At 46.1% G+C, this 19,509-nt stretch overlaps 1 protein-coding gene across 1 annotated transcript; it reads left to right on the top strand.

The window, feature by feature from the left end:
* The first annotated feature begins 212 nt into the window (after positions 1-212).
* Positions 213-19,129, top strand: clec19a (C-type lectin domain containing 19A). Its single transcript, XM_078417528.1, has 5 exons — positions 213-595; positions 10,498-10,675; positions 12,189-12,282; positions 13,941-14,073; positions 16,900-19,129. Exons 1-5 carry the CDS (start codon positions 508-510, stop codon positions 16,977-16,979), a joined length of 573 nt encoding a protein of 190 aa, XP_078273654.1. The 5' UTR covers positions 213-507; the 3' UTR covers positions 16,980-19,129.
* The last annotated feature ends 380 nt before the right edge of the window (positions 19,130-19,509 follow it).

Raw genomic sequence — 19,509 nt, 5'->3', positions numbered from 1 at the left:
TATTATATTCTGCTGCTCATTGCTTTGGAGTATTCCAGTAGAGTCAGTGACCCATTTTGCCCAATGACAAATTAAAACAGAAAGTTCTGGAAACACTCAGCAGTTGGGGCAAGATCTGGGAAGAGAGAAGAGGTTAAGTTCTCAAGTCCAAATGTAAGGCAGAGACGGTGGGCATTGGGCATCCTGGCTGCAGGTTACCGCGGGAGAGATCAGAAGCCACAGTGTTTCTGTGTTATAGTCTCTTCTCTCTTGTGGCTTGTGCTGTTTCTGGTGGGAGGCCAACTAAAGTTCTCTGCTTCGTCACTGTGAATAAAATGAATATAAAGCGCATTCTCTTGTCCAAATTTCTCTGAAACCAAACGCACCTTTTTAGGATGTAAACGGTGCCTCGTGACCCGAGTGTGTAATCTCCATAAAGGCGAGACTGATAGTCGCATCGGATCGCGGCGTTGCTGGAGAGGAGAGGCGAGGAGAGGCGAGCGCTGGGAGACGGGCCAATTGCTCACAATGATCAGATGGAGCGTGTGGGGCGTCCTGGTCCTTGTGGTGGTTTCACGGGCGGCGATCCTCCCGACACAGATTCAGATTAGCCAAGGTAAGGAACACTTTACGGAAACGTCCCGAAATGCGAACTTTTAGCGGGAATACGTTCCTGTCTTGTCCAAATGCAAGATTTGTCGACCTCCCTCTGGGTAAAAGTCATGGTGATGTTTGTATCCTATATTGCTTTGGTAACTCTGCATCAAAGTACATCTCGAAACTGGACAGACACTCGCATTTCTTAACTCGTAATTGGTTAACATTTTCCTAAATTTACAAGCGATATAAAACAGTGAAGAAAGATTGCTGCAGAGTTTTTATTGGCAACGACGCCAATAAATCAGTAACATTTCTCCAAGAATTGATCACAGCGCTCAGTCACAGTGTCCGTGGGGGCAGCGGGTTAACGACCCAACAAAGTAAGACATCTTATGATATTAACAATAAATAAACCACCGGTTGATTCGGATCGCCGTCATGCCCTTTGTCCAGTAACAATTTCTGGGCATTGTAGAGGATGTATCTTTTTGTAATGTTTGCTTCGTTTGATAAGGAGTAAGAAAAATGTTCAAATTTTCCAGAATTCAAAGTCCAACAAGGATCAGGGAGTGAGAAATAATTTGGCCTATGTAATGGAGGATGCCGTGTAGGGTGCCGTGTAGGGTGCCGTGTTGGGTGCCGTGTTGGGTGCCGTGTTGGGTGCGTGCACATACGAAGTTAGTTTGGTACAAAACCATCATAGAGCTAAAATCCTTTGAGGTTATAAATATGAAATATTTACTATGACGTTTTAAAGTGCTAGTAGAGAGAATAAGGGACTTGTGTCTGACTAATGCCCAGCATAGGATGTCTTTATATACTCTATAATGTAATGTGATATATAATGTAATATATACTATAATGTGAGGTTATCCACTTTGGCGGCAAGAACAGGAAAGCAGAGTATTACCTGAATGGTGACCGATTGGGAGAAGGGGAGATGCAACGTGACCTGGGTGTCATGGTGCACCAGTCATTGAAAGCAAGCATGCAGGTGCAGCAGGCAGTGAAGAAAGCGAATGGTATGTTGGCATTCATAGCAAGAGGATTTGAGTTTAGGAGCAGGGAGGTTCTACTGCATTTATTCACAAAATGCTGGAGTAACTCAGCAGGTCAGGCAGCATCTCGGGAGAGAAGGAATGGGTGACGTTTCGGGTCGAGACCATTCTTCAGACTGCAGGTTCTACTGCAGTTGTACAGGGCCTTGGTGAGACCGCACCTGGAGTATTGTGTGCAGTTTTGGGCTCCTAATCTGAGGAAAGACGTTCTTGCCTTAGAGGGAGTACAGAGAAGGTTCACTAGATTGATCCCTGGGATGGCGGGACTTTCATATGAAGAAAGACTGGATAGACTAGGCTTGTACTCGCTGGAATTTAGAAGACTGAGGGGGAACTTATAGAAACATATAAAATTCTTAAGGGGTTGGAGAGGCTAGATGCGGGAAGATTGTTCCCGATGTTGGGGGAGTCCAGAACCAGGGGTCACAGCTTAAGGATAAGGGGGAAGTCTTTTAGGACCGAGATGAGAAAACATTTCTTCACACAGAGAGTGGTGAGTCTGTGGAATTCTCTGCCACAGAAGGTAGTTGAGGCCAGTTCATTAGCTATATTTAAGAGGGAGTTAGATGTGGCCCTTTTTGCTAAAGGGATCAGGGGGTATGGAGAGAAGGCAGGTACAGGTTACTGACCTGGATGATCAGCCATGATCATATTGAATGGCGGTGCAGGCTCGAAAGGCCGAATGGCCTACTCCTGCACCTATTTTCTATGTTTCTATGTTTCTATACCAGTGTTAAACTAAATAGTAAAAAAGCAAATGAATTCTAAGTTGTATCGGAGTTGCAAACGTGGCTGTGCTACTTGGCAAGAGATTGCTGGGTGAGCCAGATAATCTCTGGTCTGTCAGTTAGGGTTAGGGTTAGAAGTACATTATTGGAATGTGTTTTCAGAGACTGAACGACTGAACACGTGGGTAACTACAATCTGATCAAAGAACGCCAGCACGGGGAGGTGGAAGAGAAGTACCGCTGACTAATCGTTGATGCTTCAGAAAGTCACCAGAAGAGACTCAATGAAAGTTATCTTTCTAGACTCTCAGAAATGTTTTGATAAAGTTTACCCTGGAGATTATTGACTTAATTGAAAACTCACAGAATCCAAGATAACCTTTTGACATGGGTTGCTAATTGGTTGCAAGTCAGTGCAGGAACATAAAAGAAATATTTTCTTATCAACAAGAACTGATAAATGGTTTACCTCAGGTCTACCCTACAGGACCAGAAAGGTCATCGTTGGAAGAACTCAGTGGGTCAAGCAGCATCTATTGACGCAAAAGATGTGTGTCGATATTTCAAGTCAAGATCTTGCTTCAGGACTGAGCGAGGAGGGACATTTTCCTTTTGTGAGGGGGAGAGAGCAGATGGAGCCAGGAGATGATTCGTGTGTCCAGAGGGGAGCAGAAACTGCATTGACCAGTCTGGAAAAAGTGCAGGTGAATAGACAATAGACGTTAGGTGCAGGAGTAGGCCATTCGGCCCTTCGAGTCAATACCACCATTCAATGTGATCGTGGCTGATCATTCTCAATCAGTATCCCGTTCCTGCCTTCTCCCCATACCCCCTGACTCCGCTATCCTTAAGAGCGCAATCTAGGTCTCTCTTGAATGCATTCAGAGAATTGGCCTCCACTGCCCTCTGAGGCAGAGAATTCCACAGATTTAAAACTCCCTGACTGAAAAAGTTTTTCCTCATCTCAGTTCTAAATGGCCTACCCCTTATTCTTAAACTGTGGCCCCTTGTTCTGGACTCCCCCAACATTGGGAACATGTTTACTGCCTCTAACGTGTCCAAGCCTCTAATAACCATATATGTTTCGATAAGATCCCCTCCCATCCTTCCAAATTCTGCCTCCGCTGATGATGGAGTGCGAGCAGATGAAGGGATGGGTGTTAAACCTCCTATAGTTGAAGGGGAAAGTGCCATGGGCGAGCAATGGGCGGGACTAATGAACGGATCAGGGAGTTACGAGGCAAGTGGTTCCTGCGGAAAAGGGAGGGGGGGGGAAGAGGTGAAGGTGTGACTAGCGACAGGAGTAAGAGCAGGAGCAGTGGCTGAGGATAATACATTGGATATGCAGTCAAAGGCAGAACACAAGGCAGGGGCAGGGCCGTCTTAACGCATGGGCCTGATGGGCACTTGCCCGGGGCCCCACGAGCATAGGGGCCCCATTTTATCGACCATTTACATTTTTATTCCTGTGAGTAGTTGTCGTAGGGGCCCCAGTACACTGCTTTACCCTGGGCCCATAATGCTGTAAAGACGGCCCTGGGCAGGGGTCCTGTTAGCATCCATTCTCCTCCCCGTTTCTCTGCCTCTGTTGCATTTGTTCTCAGGATTTGGCCTTCGACAGTCGGGCTTCCAAAATGTGGTCTTTCCACTAACGTGGCTTCCTCACTGTTCTCAACCCCCTTTCCCCAGAGAGAATAGCAACGGAGTTTGCTTGGTCCTCTCCTTTCACCTCAAGAACCTATAACTACAATACAGGATAAAGTCATCGAGTGAGATGCAGCCTGCTAATTCAATTTGTCTGCATTTTGCCCATATCCCTCTGAACGTTTCTCACCCATGAACCTGTCCAAATGTCCTTAAAATGTTGTTATAGTACCTGCCTCAACTATTTCCCCTGACACCTTGTTTCATGTACCCATCACTCACTGTGTACAAAGGGTGCCCCTCACACTCTCTCACCTTAAACCTGTGCTCTCTAGATCTTGATTCCTCTATCCTGGGAGTGAACTCTGTGCATTCAACCTATCTATTCATCACATGATCTTATACACCTCTATAAGATCACCCCACAGCTCCAAGGAATAAAGTCCAAGCCTGCCAATCCTCTCCAAATAGCTCAGACCCTCAACTCCTGGCAACATCCTCATAATCTTCTTTGTACCTTATCCAACTTAATGACATCTTTCCTATAACAGGGTGACCAAATCTGAACACAATTCTCCAATTGTGGGCCTCATCAGCATCTTGTACAACTGTAACATAACTTTCCAACTTCTATACTCAATTCGTTGACTGATGAAGGCCAGCATGCTAAAAACTTTCTTCACCATCCTATCAACCTATGACACCACTTTCATGGAACTGTATACCTGTACTCCTAGATCACTCTGCTTTACAATACTCCCCAGAGCCCTCTAATTCACTTTGTAGGTCTTGCTTTAGTTTGACTTCCCAAAATGTAACACCTCACATTTATCTGAATCAAATTCCATTTGTCCATTAGTGGGATCTTGCCCTGCTGATCAAGATCCCTCTGTAGTTCGTGATGACCATCTTCGACATACCACCTATTTAACTGTCATCTGCAAACTTGGTGCAATTACCCTCCAGTGTGTCTGCCATGCCAAAATGACCACATCACAGTCACATCTTCCTCACTCCTCACCTATCTGCTCTCCACAGTAACCTCTCTCTTTGTGACTTGCTGGTCCTAAGTCTCCACATAATTCCTGTAATGGGGCAACCCGACCTATACTGAAGAAGGGTCTCGACTCTAAATGTCACCCATTCATTCTCTCCCGAGATGCTGCCTGACCCGCTGAGTTACTCCAGCATTTTGTGTCTACCCCAGACCTACACACATATATTTTCAAAGTTTGAGAATCTTTTTGTTAATTAGTTGGTTAGTTTTAGATGTTAAGTGCCCTCAGGTGGGCCTGCTGATTATTGGTGATTGGCAATGAATTCACATTTGTTCCTCTACACAGCACGGCATGAAATCAATGGACCATGCGTGTAGGACGGTGGGATTTTAACCCGAGGTTATAAACCACAATTTTCTCCATGTTTTCTATGTTAATTATTTGAATACAGAGACGTTTGGGCTTGTTCCCAGTGTGTCGGCAATTAATTTCTGGAATTCTGGCCATTTTTCAATGACAGAATCTCCTTGCCTCTAATTTGAAATGATAATTTTAGCTCCATTGGAGAGAAGGAATGGATGATGTTTTGGGTCTAGTCCCTTCATCTGTCTGAAGAAGGTTCTTCTGTCTGAAGAAGGGTCTTGATCCGAAACGTCATCCATTTATTTTCTCCAGAGATGCTGCCTATCCCACTAAATTACACCAGCATTTTGTGTCTATCTTCAGTTTAAACCAGCATCTGCAGTTCCTTCCTTCCTACGTATTTTAGCTCCTTTATTAACTGGCCATATGTAAGTCCGTGACTACCACCATATCTCACAATTCTTCCCAAAAAGCTTTACTATCTGAGAAAAGACAGGTCTCTTGTCAACAAGGACAATGAAAACTCCTTATCAAACCGAGTGAATGCCTCCTTACATTCCAGTGTTAACGATGTGAACAAATATGGTAACAAGCTACAACCACCGTGATGGGCAAATCTCCATTTGTACACAACCATCCTCATTGGGTCACTTTAATGCAGCTGGCTCAGTTTGAAATCCTCTCCCAGAAAATAACTATTTTCCTGCCTGGACCGTAATTAGGTTCCAGTTTAAATAGACTATGATTTGGAAACTGGAAAAATATGAAACCTTTTCGCAAGAGTTTGAACTTTTTTCCACAAATTTCTTTCTTTCTCAGTAAAAGCTTACTTTGTATAAGATTATCCTGTCATAAACTACTAACAGAAATATAAAATGTAGGAAGGAACTGCAGATGCTGTTTAAACCGAAGATTGACACAAAATGCTGGAGTTACTCAGCGGGACAGGGGCATCTCTGGAGAGAAGGAATGGGTGACATTTTGGGTCGAGACCCTTCTTCAGACGGAAATAAAAGCATTTGGTGACATCGCAAGGACCATTTAGCCCTGTTAATCAAATTTCAGAAATGGCCATTCAAAGTAGTATTATGTAGTAAGCACGTAATTCAATAATGATACATGTTACTCTCATTTCACAAATATTGTTTGAGATCTATATTTGTGGCTTGCCTCTCCAGGATCTCAAGCACCACTGTGCAATCAGCTTTGGTGTTTTGTTTCATTGGATTCTAGTGATTCACACGATTCTAGATTACAACCATAAGAACAGCTCATGCAACATTCCAGCCTTTGGCCTGCTCTTTGTGGCATTTCTTCATTTTCTATAGAGACGGATAACAATAATTGGTGACCAGACAAAGCTTGATGTGTTAATAACATGCCAAATTCACTCTGACTTGAAATTACAGAACATTAATCATCAGCAAATGCACTGACCTTTGTCCAGTGACACAGAATAATCAGCTTGCTCTCCTGCTCCACACTGGTTGACTTGGTAACTTGAAACAGCTTCTGTAACTGCTGTTCTCCCACCTCTCACCTTGCATTATCATCCTTCTTTATCATCAAACCACACTATCTCAAACCTTCCTTTTTGTTCTTTCTCCCTCCTCCCTTTTCTCTGCATCTCAAACATGTTCATCACTAACAGAAACATGGATGGGACAGGTTTAGAGGCTTATGAGCCAGACACAGGCAGGCGGGACTAGTGTAGATGGGGCATGTTGGCCGGTGTGGGCAGGTGGGACTAGTGTAGATGGGGCATGTTGGCCGGTGTGGGCAGGTGGGACTAGTGTAGATGGGGCATGTTGGCCGGTGTGGGCAGGTGGGACTAGTGTAGATGGGGCATGTTGGCCGGTGTGGGCAGGTGGGACTAGTGTAGATGGGGCATGTTGGCCGGTGTGGGCAGGTGGGACTAGTGTAGATGGGGTATGTTGGCCGGTGTGGGCAGGTGGGACTAGTGTAGATGGGGCATGTTGGCCGGTGTGGGCAGGTGGGACTAGTGTAGATGGGGCATGTTGGCCGGTGTGGGCAGGTGGGACTAGTGTAGATGGGGCATGTTGGCCGGTGTGGGCAGGTGGGACTAGTGTAGATGGGGCATGTTGGCCGGTGTGGGCAGGTGGGACTAGTGTAGATGGGGCATGTTGGCCGGTGTGGGCAGGTGGGACTAGTGTAGATGGGGCATGTTGGCTGGTGTGGGCAGGTGGGACTAGTGTAGACGGGGCATGTTGGCCAAAGTGGGCAAATTGGGCTGAAGGACCTGTGTCCACACTATGTGACTGACTCCACCACTAACATTTCCAATTCTGTGATAAGCTCCTTGACCTGAACCGTTCACTCATTTTACTCGAGTTTACTGGTCACTTCCAGTGACTCTTGCTTCTATTTAAAGTTGCAATTAACTCTTCCCCATCAGCTGGAATTGTTTAGCCTTGGTGAAAGTTCTTCCATTTTGCTGTTCATGCCTCCCTCTGTAATGCATCCTCTGTGCAACCTGCATCGTCTGTGATGGCCTGCCTTTCATCCAGTAAAGAATCAATAAGCCTCCAATCCAGTGTAAGGTAGTGCAGCAAAGACTGACTGACTTCCCACTGGGAGAAACATCTGAGATCGCACATTAACATCGAACTCACTGATCATTGTCTCTGCTGCCATCTTAAATCATAGCTTATCAATATGCTCATTGTAAAAAAATCCACATCTCTAACCTAATAGTTTATTTGTTCATTTTATTCTCCATGGGATCCAGTTGGCTTGTCTTTGAAATATATATTGAGCAAAAAAAAGGTTTCGGAACTCAGTGGGTTGAGCAGCAACTGTGTGTGGAGAGGAGGTGTCACAGTTCCCGTTCACAACGCTGCATGAGGACTGAGAGTACGGGGGGGGGGGGGGGCAGTACAGAGAGGGGGGGGGGATGGGGGGGCAGTACAGAGAGGGGGGGGCAGTACAGAGAGGGGGGGGGGGGATGGGGGGGCAGTACAGAGAGGGGGGGCAGTACAGAGAGGGGGGGGGGATGGGGGGCAGTACAGAGAGGGGGGGCAGTACAGAGAGGGGGGGGGATGGGGGGGCAGTACAGAGAGGGGGGGGATGGGGGGGCAGTACAGAGAGGGGGGGGGGGCAGTACAGAGAGGGGGGGGCAGTACAGAGAGGGGGGGGATGGGGGGGCAGTACAGAGAGGGGGGGGCAGTACAGAGAGGGGGGGGGGCAGTACAGAGAGGGGGGGCAGTAAAGAGAGGGGGGGGCAGTACAGAGAGGGGGGGGGGCAGTACAGAGAGGGGGGGGCAGTACAGAGAGGGGGGGCAGTACAGAGAGGGGGGGGCAGTACAGAGAGGGGGGGGCAGTACAGAGAGGGGGGGGGGGATGGGGGGGCAGTACAGAGAGGGGGGGCAGTACAGAGAGGGGGGGGGGGATGGGGGGCAGTACAGAGAGGGGGGGCAGTACAGAGAGGGGGGGGGATGGGGGGGCAGTACAGAGAGGGGGGGGATGGGGGGGCAGTACAGAGAGGGGGGGGCAGTACAGAGAGGGGGGGGGCAGTACAGAGAGGGGGGGGATGGGGGGGCAGTACAGAGAGGGGGGGGCAGTACAGAGAGGGGGGGGGGCAGTACAGAGAGGGGGGGCAGTAAAGAGAGGGGGGGGCAGTACAGAGAGGGGGGGGCAGTACAGAGAGGGGGGGGCAGTACAGAGAGGGGGGGCAGTACAGAGAGGGGGGGGCAGTACAGAGAGGGGGGGGCAGTACAGAGAGGGGGGGGATGGGGGGGGGCAGTACAGAGAGGGGGGGCAGTACAGAGAGGGGGGCAGTACAGAGAGTGGGGGGGGTGGCCAGTACAAGTGGGGGGGGGATGGGGGGGGCAGTACAGACAGAGGGGGGAGTACAGAGAGGGGGGGCAGTACAGAGAGGGGGGGGTGGCCAGTACAGGGGGGGGCAGTACAGAGAGGGGGGGCAGTACAGAGAGGGGGGGGGGTGGCCAGTACAGAGAGGGGGGGGCAGTACAGAGAGGGGGGGGGGGCAGTACAGAGAGGGGGGGGCAGTACAGAGAGAGGGGGGTGGCCAGTACAGGGGGGGGCAGTACAGAGGGGGGAGCAGTACAGAGAGGGGGGGGCAGTACAGAGAGGGGGGGGTGGCCAGTACAGGGGGGGGGGGGATGGGGGGGGCAGTACAGAGAGGGGGGGGGCAGTACAGAGAGGGGGGGGCATTACAGAGAGGGGGGAGTGGCCAGTACAGGGGGGGGCAGTACAGAGAGAGGGGGGGGTGGCCAGTACAGGGGGGGGGGGGCAGTACAGAGAGGGGGGGTGGCCAGTACAGGGGGGGGGGGCAGTACAGAGAGGGGGGAGTAGTACAGAGAGGGGGGGGCAGTACAGAGAGGGGGGGTGGCCAGTACAGGGGGGGCAGTACAGAGAGGGGGGAGCAGTACAGAGAGGGGGGGGGCAGTACAGAGAGGGGGGGGTGGCCAGTACAGAGAGGGGGGGGCAGTACAGAGAGGGGGGGGTGGCCAGTACAGGGGGGGGATGGGGGGGGCAGTACAGACAGAGGGGCGAGGCAGGGGTTGGGAGGTGAATGGTTGAGTGAGGAGATGTGAGAGCTGATGGCCAGGTGGAAGACGGGCGGCCACCCCAGTCCACCCTCACCAACCTCAAGCCAGCGAGCTCGGTGATTTCCTGCCATTCCAGTCACATACTCAGCACTGATGGAGCACGTCACAAAGGGTCTCACCATGTGTGAAGGCAGTTTGGGGCATGGATGAAGGCTTGACTACCCCAGGCACGGTGCCAGCTGCCTTTGCAGGAAGACAACTGATTCTTGCCCTAAAACCTTTCTAATTGATCAGGGGAAACCTCAGAATTGACCTGACTGCTGGAGCAAGCCCAGACTGAGTGCAGGTCACGAGGAACGAACAGTCAACTCCCCTTCGTGGTGTTTCTTGGGGTGGGTGGGCTGAATGTCAGGAGAGTGTGTGCTGTGGAATTCGTGTTTCTCTAATTCATGGAATCAGAAGTTTAAGTGTCATTCATGTCATGGGGATTAGTATTTTCTTTCTGGAGTAACTAATCAGTCGAGAACAACCGGTGACTTGCACCGTGTGCATTGATTTGTTGATTGTGACCTGCTTACGGTCCGTGTTTCTGCAGAACTACCTCTCCGTCTGGCTGGAGCCATTCCCACCTATTCCTGCCCACTCTTCTGGACAGAATTCAATGGATATTGTTTCCGCTTCTTCCCCGAGACCAAGACCTGGGCAGAAGCCGACCTGTACTGTGCTGAGTTTTCAAATGGACTTAGATCTGCAAAGTTAGCCTCAGTCCACAGGTAAAAGCACACAAGTACCTGGATAACCACACATTGTACGTAACATACAAATCCAGAATGGAATCCAAATATTCCTGACCAGGAACTGAAATATGCTCACATTACTATTCTGCCAGGCAAAAAACAAAGATATTAATTAATTTGTGGTGACATAAGGTTGTGCAGAAATACAATTCAAATAAGCTAGGAGTTACTTGAAACATCAACTTGCAAGTATTTTTAATTTAACTTGAAGGGTTTTCACAAAGTTGATAGTGACATTGATCATTGGAATCTGAATCTCTTCAGTGAAAGGGTTTACAGGTGATGACAGAGCTGGTGATCGACCCCACAGCGATGGTCACAGTTTATACTTTGTGCTCAATCACATATGTGGCACAGAGTCCAATCCTACAGATCTGACTCTGAAGCAAGAATGTTACATTGTGTTTTACTTAGAAGTTTTATCCCAAAATTATTCAATTGTAAAATTGAGCCATAGACCACAGAATATTGGTGTACACATTTAGACGTGTGTATATTTGACTATGAAAGTTTGTGATATGTATATTAAAAATGTTGATGGACTGGTTAGTAAGTTTTCAGATACCACAAAAATTAGAGTTGCAGACTGTGAAGAAGGCTGTCAAACGATGCAGCGGGATATAGACCAGTTGTGGACATAGGTGGAGAAATGGAGGATGGAGTTTAATCAAAGCAAGGGTGAGGTCTTGCAGCTCGGGCGGCATTTGGTGGTTGAACATTGAGAATCAGTGGCATCTTCCTGGTGGGCCAGAGGAGCACCTGCACCCACTGCTGCCCTCTTCCCCCCCCTCTCCCATCCCCCTCCCCCCTCTCCCTCCCTGGGTCAGTGAGGCCGGCTGCTCCACCCTCCCTCCCCCTTGCTCCTCTCTCTCTCCCCCTTGCTCCTCTCTCTCTCCCCCTTGCTCCTCTCTCTCTCCCCCTTGCTCCTCTCTCTCTCCCCCTTGCTCCTCTCTCTCTCCCCCTTGCTCCTCTCTCTCTCCCCCTTGCTCCTCTCTCTCTCTCCCCCTTGCTCCTCTCTCCCCCTTGCTCCTCTCTCTCTCCCCCTTGCTCCTCTCTCTCTCCCCCTTGCTCCTCTCTCTCTCCCCCTTGCTCCTCTCTCTCTCCCCCTTGCTCTCTCTCTCCCCCTTGCTCTCTCTCCCTCCCCCATCACTGCTCTTCCCATAACTCTCTCCCACACACAGTTTTTGTTCATTTCCGACTCTCAGACAGTTTGATTTATGAACAATTCTGAGGAATGGACACCTGTTGTAACTTGGCGACTTACTGTGTATTCTAGTTCATGATTTCCAGCTGTGGGGACACACATGCAGGGCAGAAAAAGCTCCTCTCTCTTCACATGTGATGTTGCATATCCAGTCTTGGTTTCACACATCGAAGCATTGCAGTAAAGGGCAGCACAGGAAAGGAAGAGGATGATGAAAAGGAACAGAAGCAGTTACATGTGTACGTACACTAACATTACTTCTCTCTTATTTCTGCTTTATCTTAGCTGGGAAGAGAATGTATTTGTCTATGACTTGGTTAACAGTCGCATTCCTGGAATACCTACAGATATTTGGATAGGACTCCATGATAGAAGGGTGGTAAGTTGATTTTCACAAACAAATGGCAATTAAAGAAATTGTTTTAATGATTCAGCTGAATAGTATCATAGAATCAAAGTCTCAATAGTTTACTTTCTTGACTTCTCCCGACCAAAAAGTTACAATGGAAGTAAAGACACAGCAGGGGTTAGTTTTCAATCCCCTTGCTCCTCCAATACTTGATTTTAGGTATTTTGCCTGTTACAGAAAATTGCAAATATTTTAAAGAAAGGACATGGGTAAGGGTGTGGTGATACAGGAGTGTGATACTCACCTCTGATTTTAACACTCCTGATACTGGAGTATCAGCCAGCCACCTTCATTGGGAACGACCTGTTGCCATGTGTTCCAGTTTGGACCAAAGGTGAATTGCTCTCTCCAGGATAAGCAGGAATTTTTTTTGTTGTGAAAAAAGATACAACAGACAAGGATGGAGAAAACAAACAAGGATAAAATATAACTGAGCAACTAATTGCAGGAGTTTTGGAAGCAAACAATGCACCATCAGTTATTTAGCCCCTGGAGAAATTATTGGGCGGATCCATGACAAAACGTCCAGTAACTGCGATGGCCAAGTCCCCGAACAAAACTCTTACAATTTGGTTTGAAATTTTCAATTGAATCGGCAATGTCTTTTGTGGAAGAGCCTTCAGAATTACCACAACGTTTTAAATCACTTCCTGATTTAACTCGTGAATGGACCCACACTGTTTAAGGTTGTGTCACCTTATTCCAAGTTGATTGATGTCCTTTTTTTATTCGTCTCATCACACAACTGTTTGCCAATAGCGAGCAAATGTTAGTGCCACGTCGTTGGGCTCTGCAAGATCCTTTACAGTGCATGTGTCATGCAGCAGGTCACAGCTCAGGAGATGTTCCATAGTCTGGAGGTCCCGTCCACACTCGCAGTCTGCCGCAGGAGCGGTCTCGTCATGGTCCCTGTCAGATTCTACAAGTATCTGCGAATCCACACGCTGATTGATGCCCTGGAAATGAAAAACACACATTGGCTGAAGTTCACAGCAGCCAGGAGTGATCCTGGAGCTAAGACACAGCAGTAACTATCCCCCTGATCACCACATGTTCAAGAGGCCAGGTGGGTGTGAGCTCATATTGCAGGTTGCAGCATGCAAATCTAATGATGATAAGAATGTGGTTGTATTTTTGTCCTCTTAAACAACATAATTCAGGGAAAATAAGGTTTGTAAAAGCTGATTGTTCTGTGAATAAATGTGAATGTTTTAGAGCAGGGATTAAGGATCCCTTAACTTATTTATCTATTTATTCACTTCCCTATGTTCTCTAAATCCCTGTAAAGCGTCTTTGAGTATATGAAAAGCACTATATAAATGTAATGCATTATTATTATTATTATTATAAAGTATTCCACGCAGCCCCTGAGAATGGTGACTTCCTCAAAGGCTCATGGACGCAGAGGATCGGATCATTTTTAGGGCAATGCAGAGGTGAAATGGGTCTGTGGAGTTGAGGTTTTATTTAGATCAGACGGAAAGTCTTGGGGGGGGAGGGGGGTATATGATTTCCAACATGAAGTGAGAGCATACCAAATTTTTGGACTATTACTTTTAAAAGAAATAACTAATATTTTAGATTAATTAATGAATGTAAGTTCTTGAATTGTTCAAAAATTCATTCAGGAAGGTAACTTTGAGTGGACTGATGGGACAACGTACGACTACAATTACTGGGATGGCAACCAGCCTGATGATGAGAGACAACTCATCCATGAAGAGGAGGACTGTGTGCAGATGTGGTTCCGACAGAACAGCGGTACAATCCTCTCAAATAAGCACATTTACATGTATTTACATGCATATAATTATATAAATAATTCTGTGCAGGCTCAAAACCTTGGGTATAGGATTTACAAAAAATGACCTTTTTATTAACATCAGTCTCAAATGTTATTGGAGTGAAAGTCTGCACAAGTAGCAAGTGTGTTTAATGAACAAGACTTGGAGCAGATTGGAATGTAGAGGCACAAGGGTTTTATATGAGCATCAGGCAGTGAGTGGGAATCTACCCAGGACGTATGGATAAGCATTAGAGCTGAGACTGGGCAAGATGTTGAAAAAGAATTGGACTTTGGCTGCCCGGAGAGGTGGGGCAGATATGTCGATCAAGCCCAGCTCTGTGTCATAAACAATCTGATGGTTGCAACCCTCTGGCTGAGCTCCAGACAATCTCCTGGGCGCGGAAGAGGTGTCTGTGACTGCACAATCTCTGGCTGGGTAGGCAGCAGGTCACAGACAGCACCCAAGTGCTCCATTGCTAGTTGTGCTGCTGCACTAAAGGAGGGCAGGTACTGCCCACGGGTGGATGGGATTAGTCGGGACACCTGTGCACAGAGGCCCTCATGGTGAGTTACGGATGTAGAGAGAGATAGGGCAGCCGTGGTAATAATTAAGGTGGTAGCCGGGGAAATCTCATGGGCAAAGTATCAAAGAAAAATCTAAAAGTACAAGACTAAAGTTAAAATGGAAAATCTGGAAACACTCTACAGGTCTGAGTGCATCTGTAGGCAGAAAGGCAAAGGTAATATTTCAGGTCAAACACCTATGTGTTTCCAGCATTTTCCATGTTTATAAAAGCATTAAATGATGTTGGAGAATTGGAGGAAACATTGATGTGTAGTTAATATGCAATTTGTTGGTGTTTGTGTAAAGGAGGTCTGAATATCAATTTCTCAGAGCAGCGTGGGGTGCTTCATAATGAGCTGGTTGTATTGGGCTGTAGTGATGGATCACTGGTAGGACTGCTTGCTGCCAGAAGCATTGATGAGCTAGTATTTTCAGATCAGGTAAATGGCAGCAAAGCCATGGGTGCCGGATGCCCTTGTGAAATGTCATCTGTTGTTTGTGTTGCTTTGCCGGGGAGCAGCGGGGAGCAGTTGTCTGCATGCACTGTTGGGTACAGTGAGATGTTGCCCACAACATTACACGCGTGTGATAAATTATCCCCACAGGGGTCTCTCACCTTCTGTGGCGACTGACAATTTGCAATATGGCTGCCAGAGAATAAAGAGAGTGCAAGTGCCTCGAGCTGAGCCACAACCATTCTGTTTCCAGAGCAACATGAGCTGCAACTGATGCCGAAGATTTGTCCCAGCATCCGAATTTTAAATGTTTAAACTCGGGGTATTTGATCATAGCAGAGTTGACTGCATAGGTCAGCATGATATCTTTGCACTACAGTGAACTTAATATTGGATTTAACCAGAAGATCTGGCACTGACAGCAATGTAATGAAGAACCACATCTATCCCAGTCTGATTCTGTAAGTGCAGGAAAATAGCAAATAGAAATAGTCCCTTTGGCTCTTCAAGCCTGGTCAACTACATACAGCTTTCCTCAGATCCATTTTCTGCCTTACTCCATAATCTTTGATGGCTTTAAGAAGATTAAATATCTGTCTCGGCATTGAATATATTCAGATATTCCACCTCTACAGCTTTCTTGGGCAAGAATGCCAAAGACTCACAGCCTTCTTCCTTAACTCTGTAAATGGGGAGTGTATCGATCTGAGACATTGCCCTGGCATGTGGTCTCTCCCAGGAAGGCTCTCTTCCCACCCCCCAGTTGGAGGATGAATGGGCATGATGAATGTAGCGACTCCCCTTCAAGCCTGAAACATGACCAGCCTTCATCCAGTGTGAAGAAGGGTCTCGACCCAACGTTACCCATTCCCTCTCTCCTAGATGCTGCCTGACCTGCTGAGTTACTCCAGCATTTTGTGAAGCCTTCATCCAGATGCACTCTGTTTCAACCAAAGCAGTAAATAGGCCTCACAAAATGCTGGAGTAACTCAGCAAGTCAGGCCGCATCTAGGAGAGAGGGAATGGGTGACGTTTCAGGTCGAGATCCTTCAGACTGATGTAGTAAATAGGCCTGGTGTGTCCCTCAGCAGTGCTGATGTAATTGGCAGATGACGTCTCTGAAGTTTCAACAGTAACAATTAGTTGCACATAATAATGTTCCATATTTGATTAGGTTCGATCTGTGGTGTTCACTTGTAAGTCAGAAAACTAGGGGTGGCACCGTCCCCCCATCTTTTGATGGTGTTTACAACTTGTAAATATTGATTTACATGGGCCTGTTCCTCACATGCACAATTATGCCTGATTAGGACATCACCCTTTCATCTCTGGCACCCAGCTTCAAAGCTTGCCTCAGTTAAACAATGAAAATATTCTATTCTCAACATGTCCAGCTTCGCACCATGACATGGTTTGAGAGTTTCAATCTTGTTTGGAATAGAACAAATGCGCGGCACTGTCCTTGTGATCTGACATTAAATTGGCAATTGCTCACATGAGTTTAATTTATAGATGCTGCTGAAAATTGAGGTGTCACATGGCCCTCTGGTCTCTTAAGACTCATTTTAAAATACAGAAAACTTTCCTCTTCATACAAACAATGAAACACTTGACCTGCATTTTATCAGATTCTGATATTGTATACAATAACTGACAATAATTCTTCCAATAAACCGTTCCTTGACTAATCCTCTTTTCTCAAATTAAGTCAAATTCTATTACAATAACAAGTTATTTATTATTTAAAACCAACCCCCTTTATTTCTCATTTTTATTCCTAGCTCTTAGATCCTGGAACGATAATCGTTGCAACCGGGAATTTCCTTTTGTTTGTAAAATTCCCTCCCTGGAGAACATCTAAGCAGCACGAATGATGGCTGTGTGGAACTCCTCAACTACCTCCTCTGACGTCACCCTGGAATCAGCAGCAACTGGGATAAACAATGTCAAGGTTCTGGTCAAAGTGCTCTCCATTATAACATTATTCTGAATAAGGGTCTGAAGAAGGGTCTCAACCCGAAAATCGTCACCCATTCCTTCTCTCCAGAGATGCTGCCTATCCTGCTGCCCTGACTCCAGCATTTTGTGTCTCCCTTCGATTTAAACCAGCATCTACAGTTCCTACACATATCATCATTATTGTCTGCTGCATGCAGGAAAACAGCTTGCTCTAATTTCTGGCTTCTTGTTTTATTTTCTGGCTTCAATACATCCCGACCCTTTTCACATGGAATAGATGTGCATATGGCTAATCACCAAATATTAATCTTCTTAGAATGACTTTCTTTGAATTTTGATTAATAAGTCTATGTTGGCTTCCACAAATATATTATTTAGATATTTATCATTATCTTATGTTAGATCATTTAGCTACAAACCTACTAAAATATGTATTTGATAAAATTTAGCAAAAATAACTCGCAGGCATTCAATTTCACGTAATTAAGTTGCAGCAAACCAAACAAATCTGATATTGCTTTTCATATCATATCATATATATACAGCCGGAAACAGGCCTTTTCGGCCCTCCAAGTCCGTGCCGCCCAGTGATCCCCGTACATTAACACTATCCTACACCCACTAGGGACAATTTTTACATTTACCCAGCCAATTAACCTACATACCTGTACGTCTTTGGAGTGTGGGAGGAAACCGAAGATCTCGGAGAAAACCCACGCAGGTCACGGGGAGAACGTACAAACTCCTTACAGTGCAGCACCCGTAGTCAGGATCGAACCTGAGTGTCCGAATTGTAGTTTCAGTTTTATGATCCAGTTGTCAAATATATATATATAAAACTATATAATCTCTTTGAATCTTTCAGACATATTAAAAAAGAACATTGGGTACAAAGAGATATATATATATATATATATATTTCACTTGCCCAGTTACCCTTTGAACACTTGGTAAATGGGAAAAGAGCTGTATGGATATCATCCCTGGGTCCTAATTAAAAAGCTGGCAGGGCCTGTCCATGATAATGGCTGCCAGACTTTAACAAACTTAAAAATCCCCAAATGTAAAGATTTCAGTCTGTTCCAAAAGGCAATTCCACTTTTAGAGTCATAGAGTGATACAGTGTGGAAACAGGCCCTTTGGCCCAACTTGCCCACACCGGCCAACAATATCCCAGCTACACTAGTCCCACTTGCCTGCGCTTGGTCCATATCCCTCCAAACCTGTCCTATCCATGTACCTGTCCAACTGTTTCTTAAACGATGGGATAGTCGCAGCTTCAACTACCTCCTCTGGCAGCTTGATCCATACTCACCTCCCTTCTAGCTTGTTAAAACAGAAAACGTTATTCTGTGTAGCTAGCAAACAAACATGTGTTTGGGGGTATAGTCGTCAAAATGTGTATCCGAACACAACAGAATAAACCACCCCCTTCCTGACTCTCACACTCACTCACACACGCACAGACACATACACACACAGACACACACATTATAAACGCACAGGCACACATGCACAAACACACACGCACAGCCACACATGCACAAACACACAGACACACATGCACAAACACACAGCCATACATGGACAAACACACAGGCACATGCACAAACACACACATACATGCAGACACATGCACAAACACACAGGCACAGACACATACACGCAGACACACATGCACAAACACACATGCAGACACAGACACACATACACGCACAGACACGCGCACCCAGAAAACACTTATTGCTAAGCAGTATTATAAAAGCTGTAACCACTGAATATGCAAATCAACCAGTTTGTAGGAATATTGTTATAGTAATGTTTTTATTTATTTTCTATGACAAAGGAGTTAGATCTGTGAACATGATATTCTTGTTTAACTCATTGCTCAGTTTTTGTGGCTCAGTGCCACACAATGCGACGCGGGTCCTAGACATTGTTTTGCAGTAAATGAGATGCAGTGTTTTGTTTAAAAGACTTATGTAGTTGTATGGGTAAAATGAAAACCTCCATATTTTGTAATTATAGCTAATATAAAATAAAAAAAGCTTTTCCTTCTGTCACATTTCAATTCACTAGGTCAATAATCTTCACATTTCCCAGTTTTGAGTCTATGCTGTTTAATTACAGGTATTTAGTAGATTGAGTTTCAGTTTTTAGATTTTTAATGGGGTATAAATTGCAATTATATTGAAAATCAAAATTATAGTTACAAAAAAAGTGATAGAAGCATTTAGTGACTGTTGGCTTCTTCTGTTGTACTTACTGTTGTCCAACATTAACATAACATTATGAGTTAGGAGACAGCTGTTCTTTGTTGGGAACATGGCCCTGACTTTCCTCTCCAGGAGGATTCCAGGAATGTTCACTGGAAGGAGGGAGAAGCTATGCAGTTCTCCTTGTACTCAACACTGATACCAGGAAGGTAGCAC

Source organism: Rhinoraja longicauda, chromosome 21, assembly GCF_053455715.1.
Source record: "Rhinoraja longicauda isolate Sanriku21f chromosome 21, sRhiLon1.1, whole genome shotgun sequence".
Lineage (NCBI taxonomy): Eukaryota > Metazoa > Chordata > Chondrichthyes > Rajiformes > Arhynchobatidae > Rhinoraja > Rhinoraja longicauda.
Note: the sequence above shows the minus strand (reverse complement) of the source record. Positions and strands in the feature narration are given on the sequence as shown.

Excerpts from the sequence above, each read along its gene's own strand:
- clec19a (XM_078417528.1), top strand. The coding sequence starts at position 508 with ATGATCAGATGGAGCGTGTGGGGCGTCCTGGTCCTTGTGGTGGTTTCA. Across the intron at positions 596-10,497 it reads ACAGATTCAGATTAGCCAAG|AACTACCTCTCCGTCTGGCT; the intron begins GTAAGGAACACT and ends GTGTTTCTGCAG. Across the intron at positions 14,074-16,899 it reads GTGGTTCCGACAGAACAGCG|CTCTTAGATCCTGGAACGAT; the intron begins GTACAATCCTCT and ends TTTTATTCCTAG.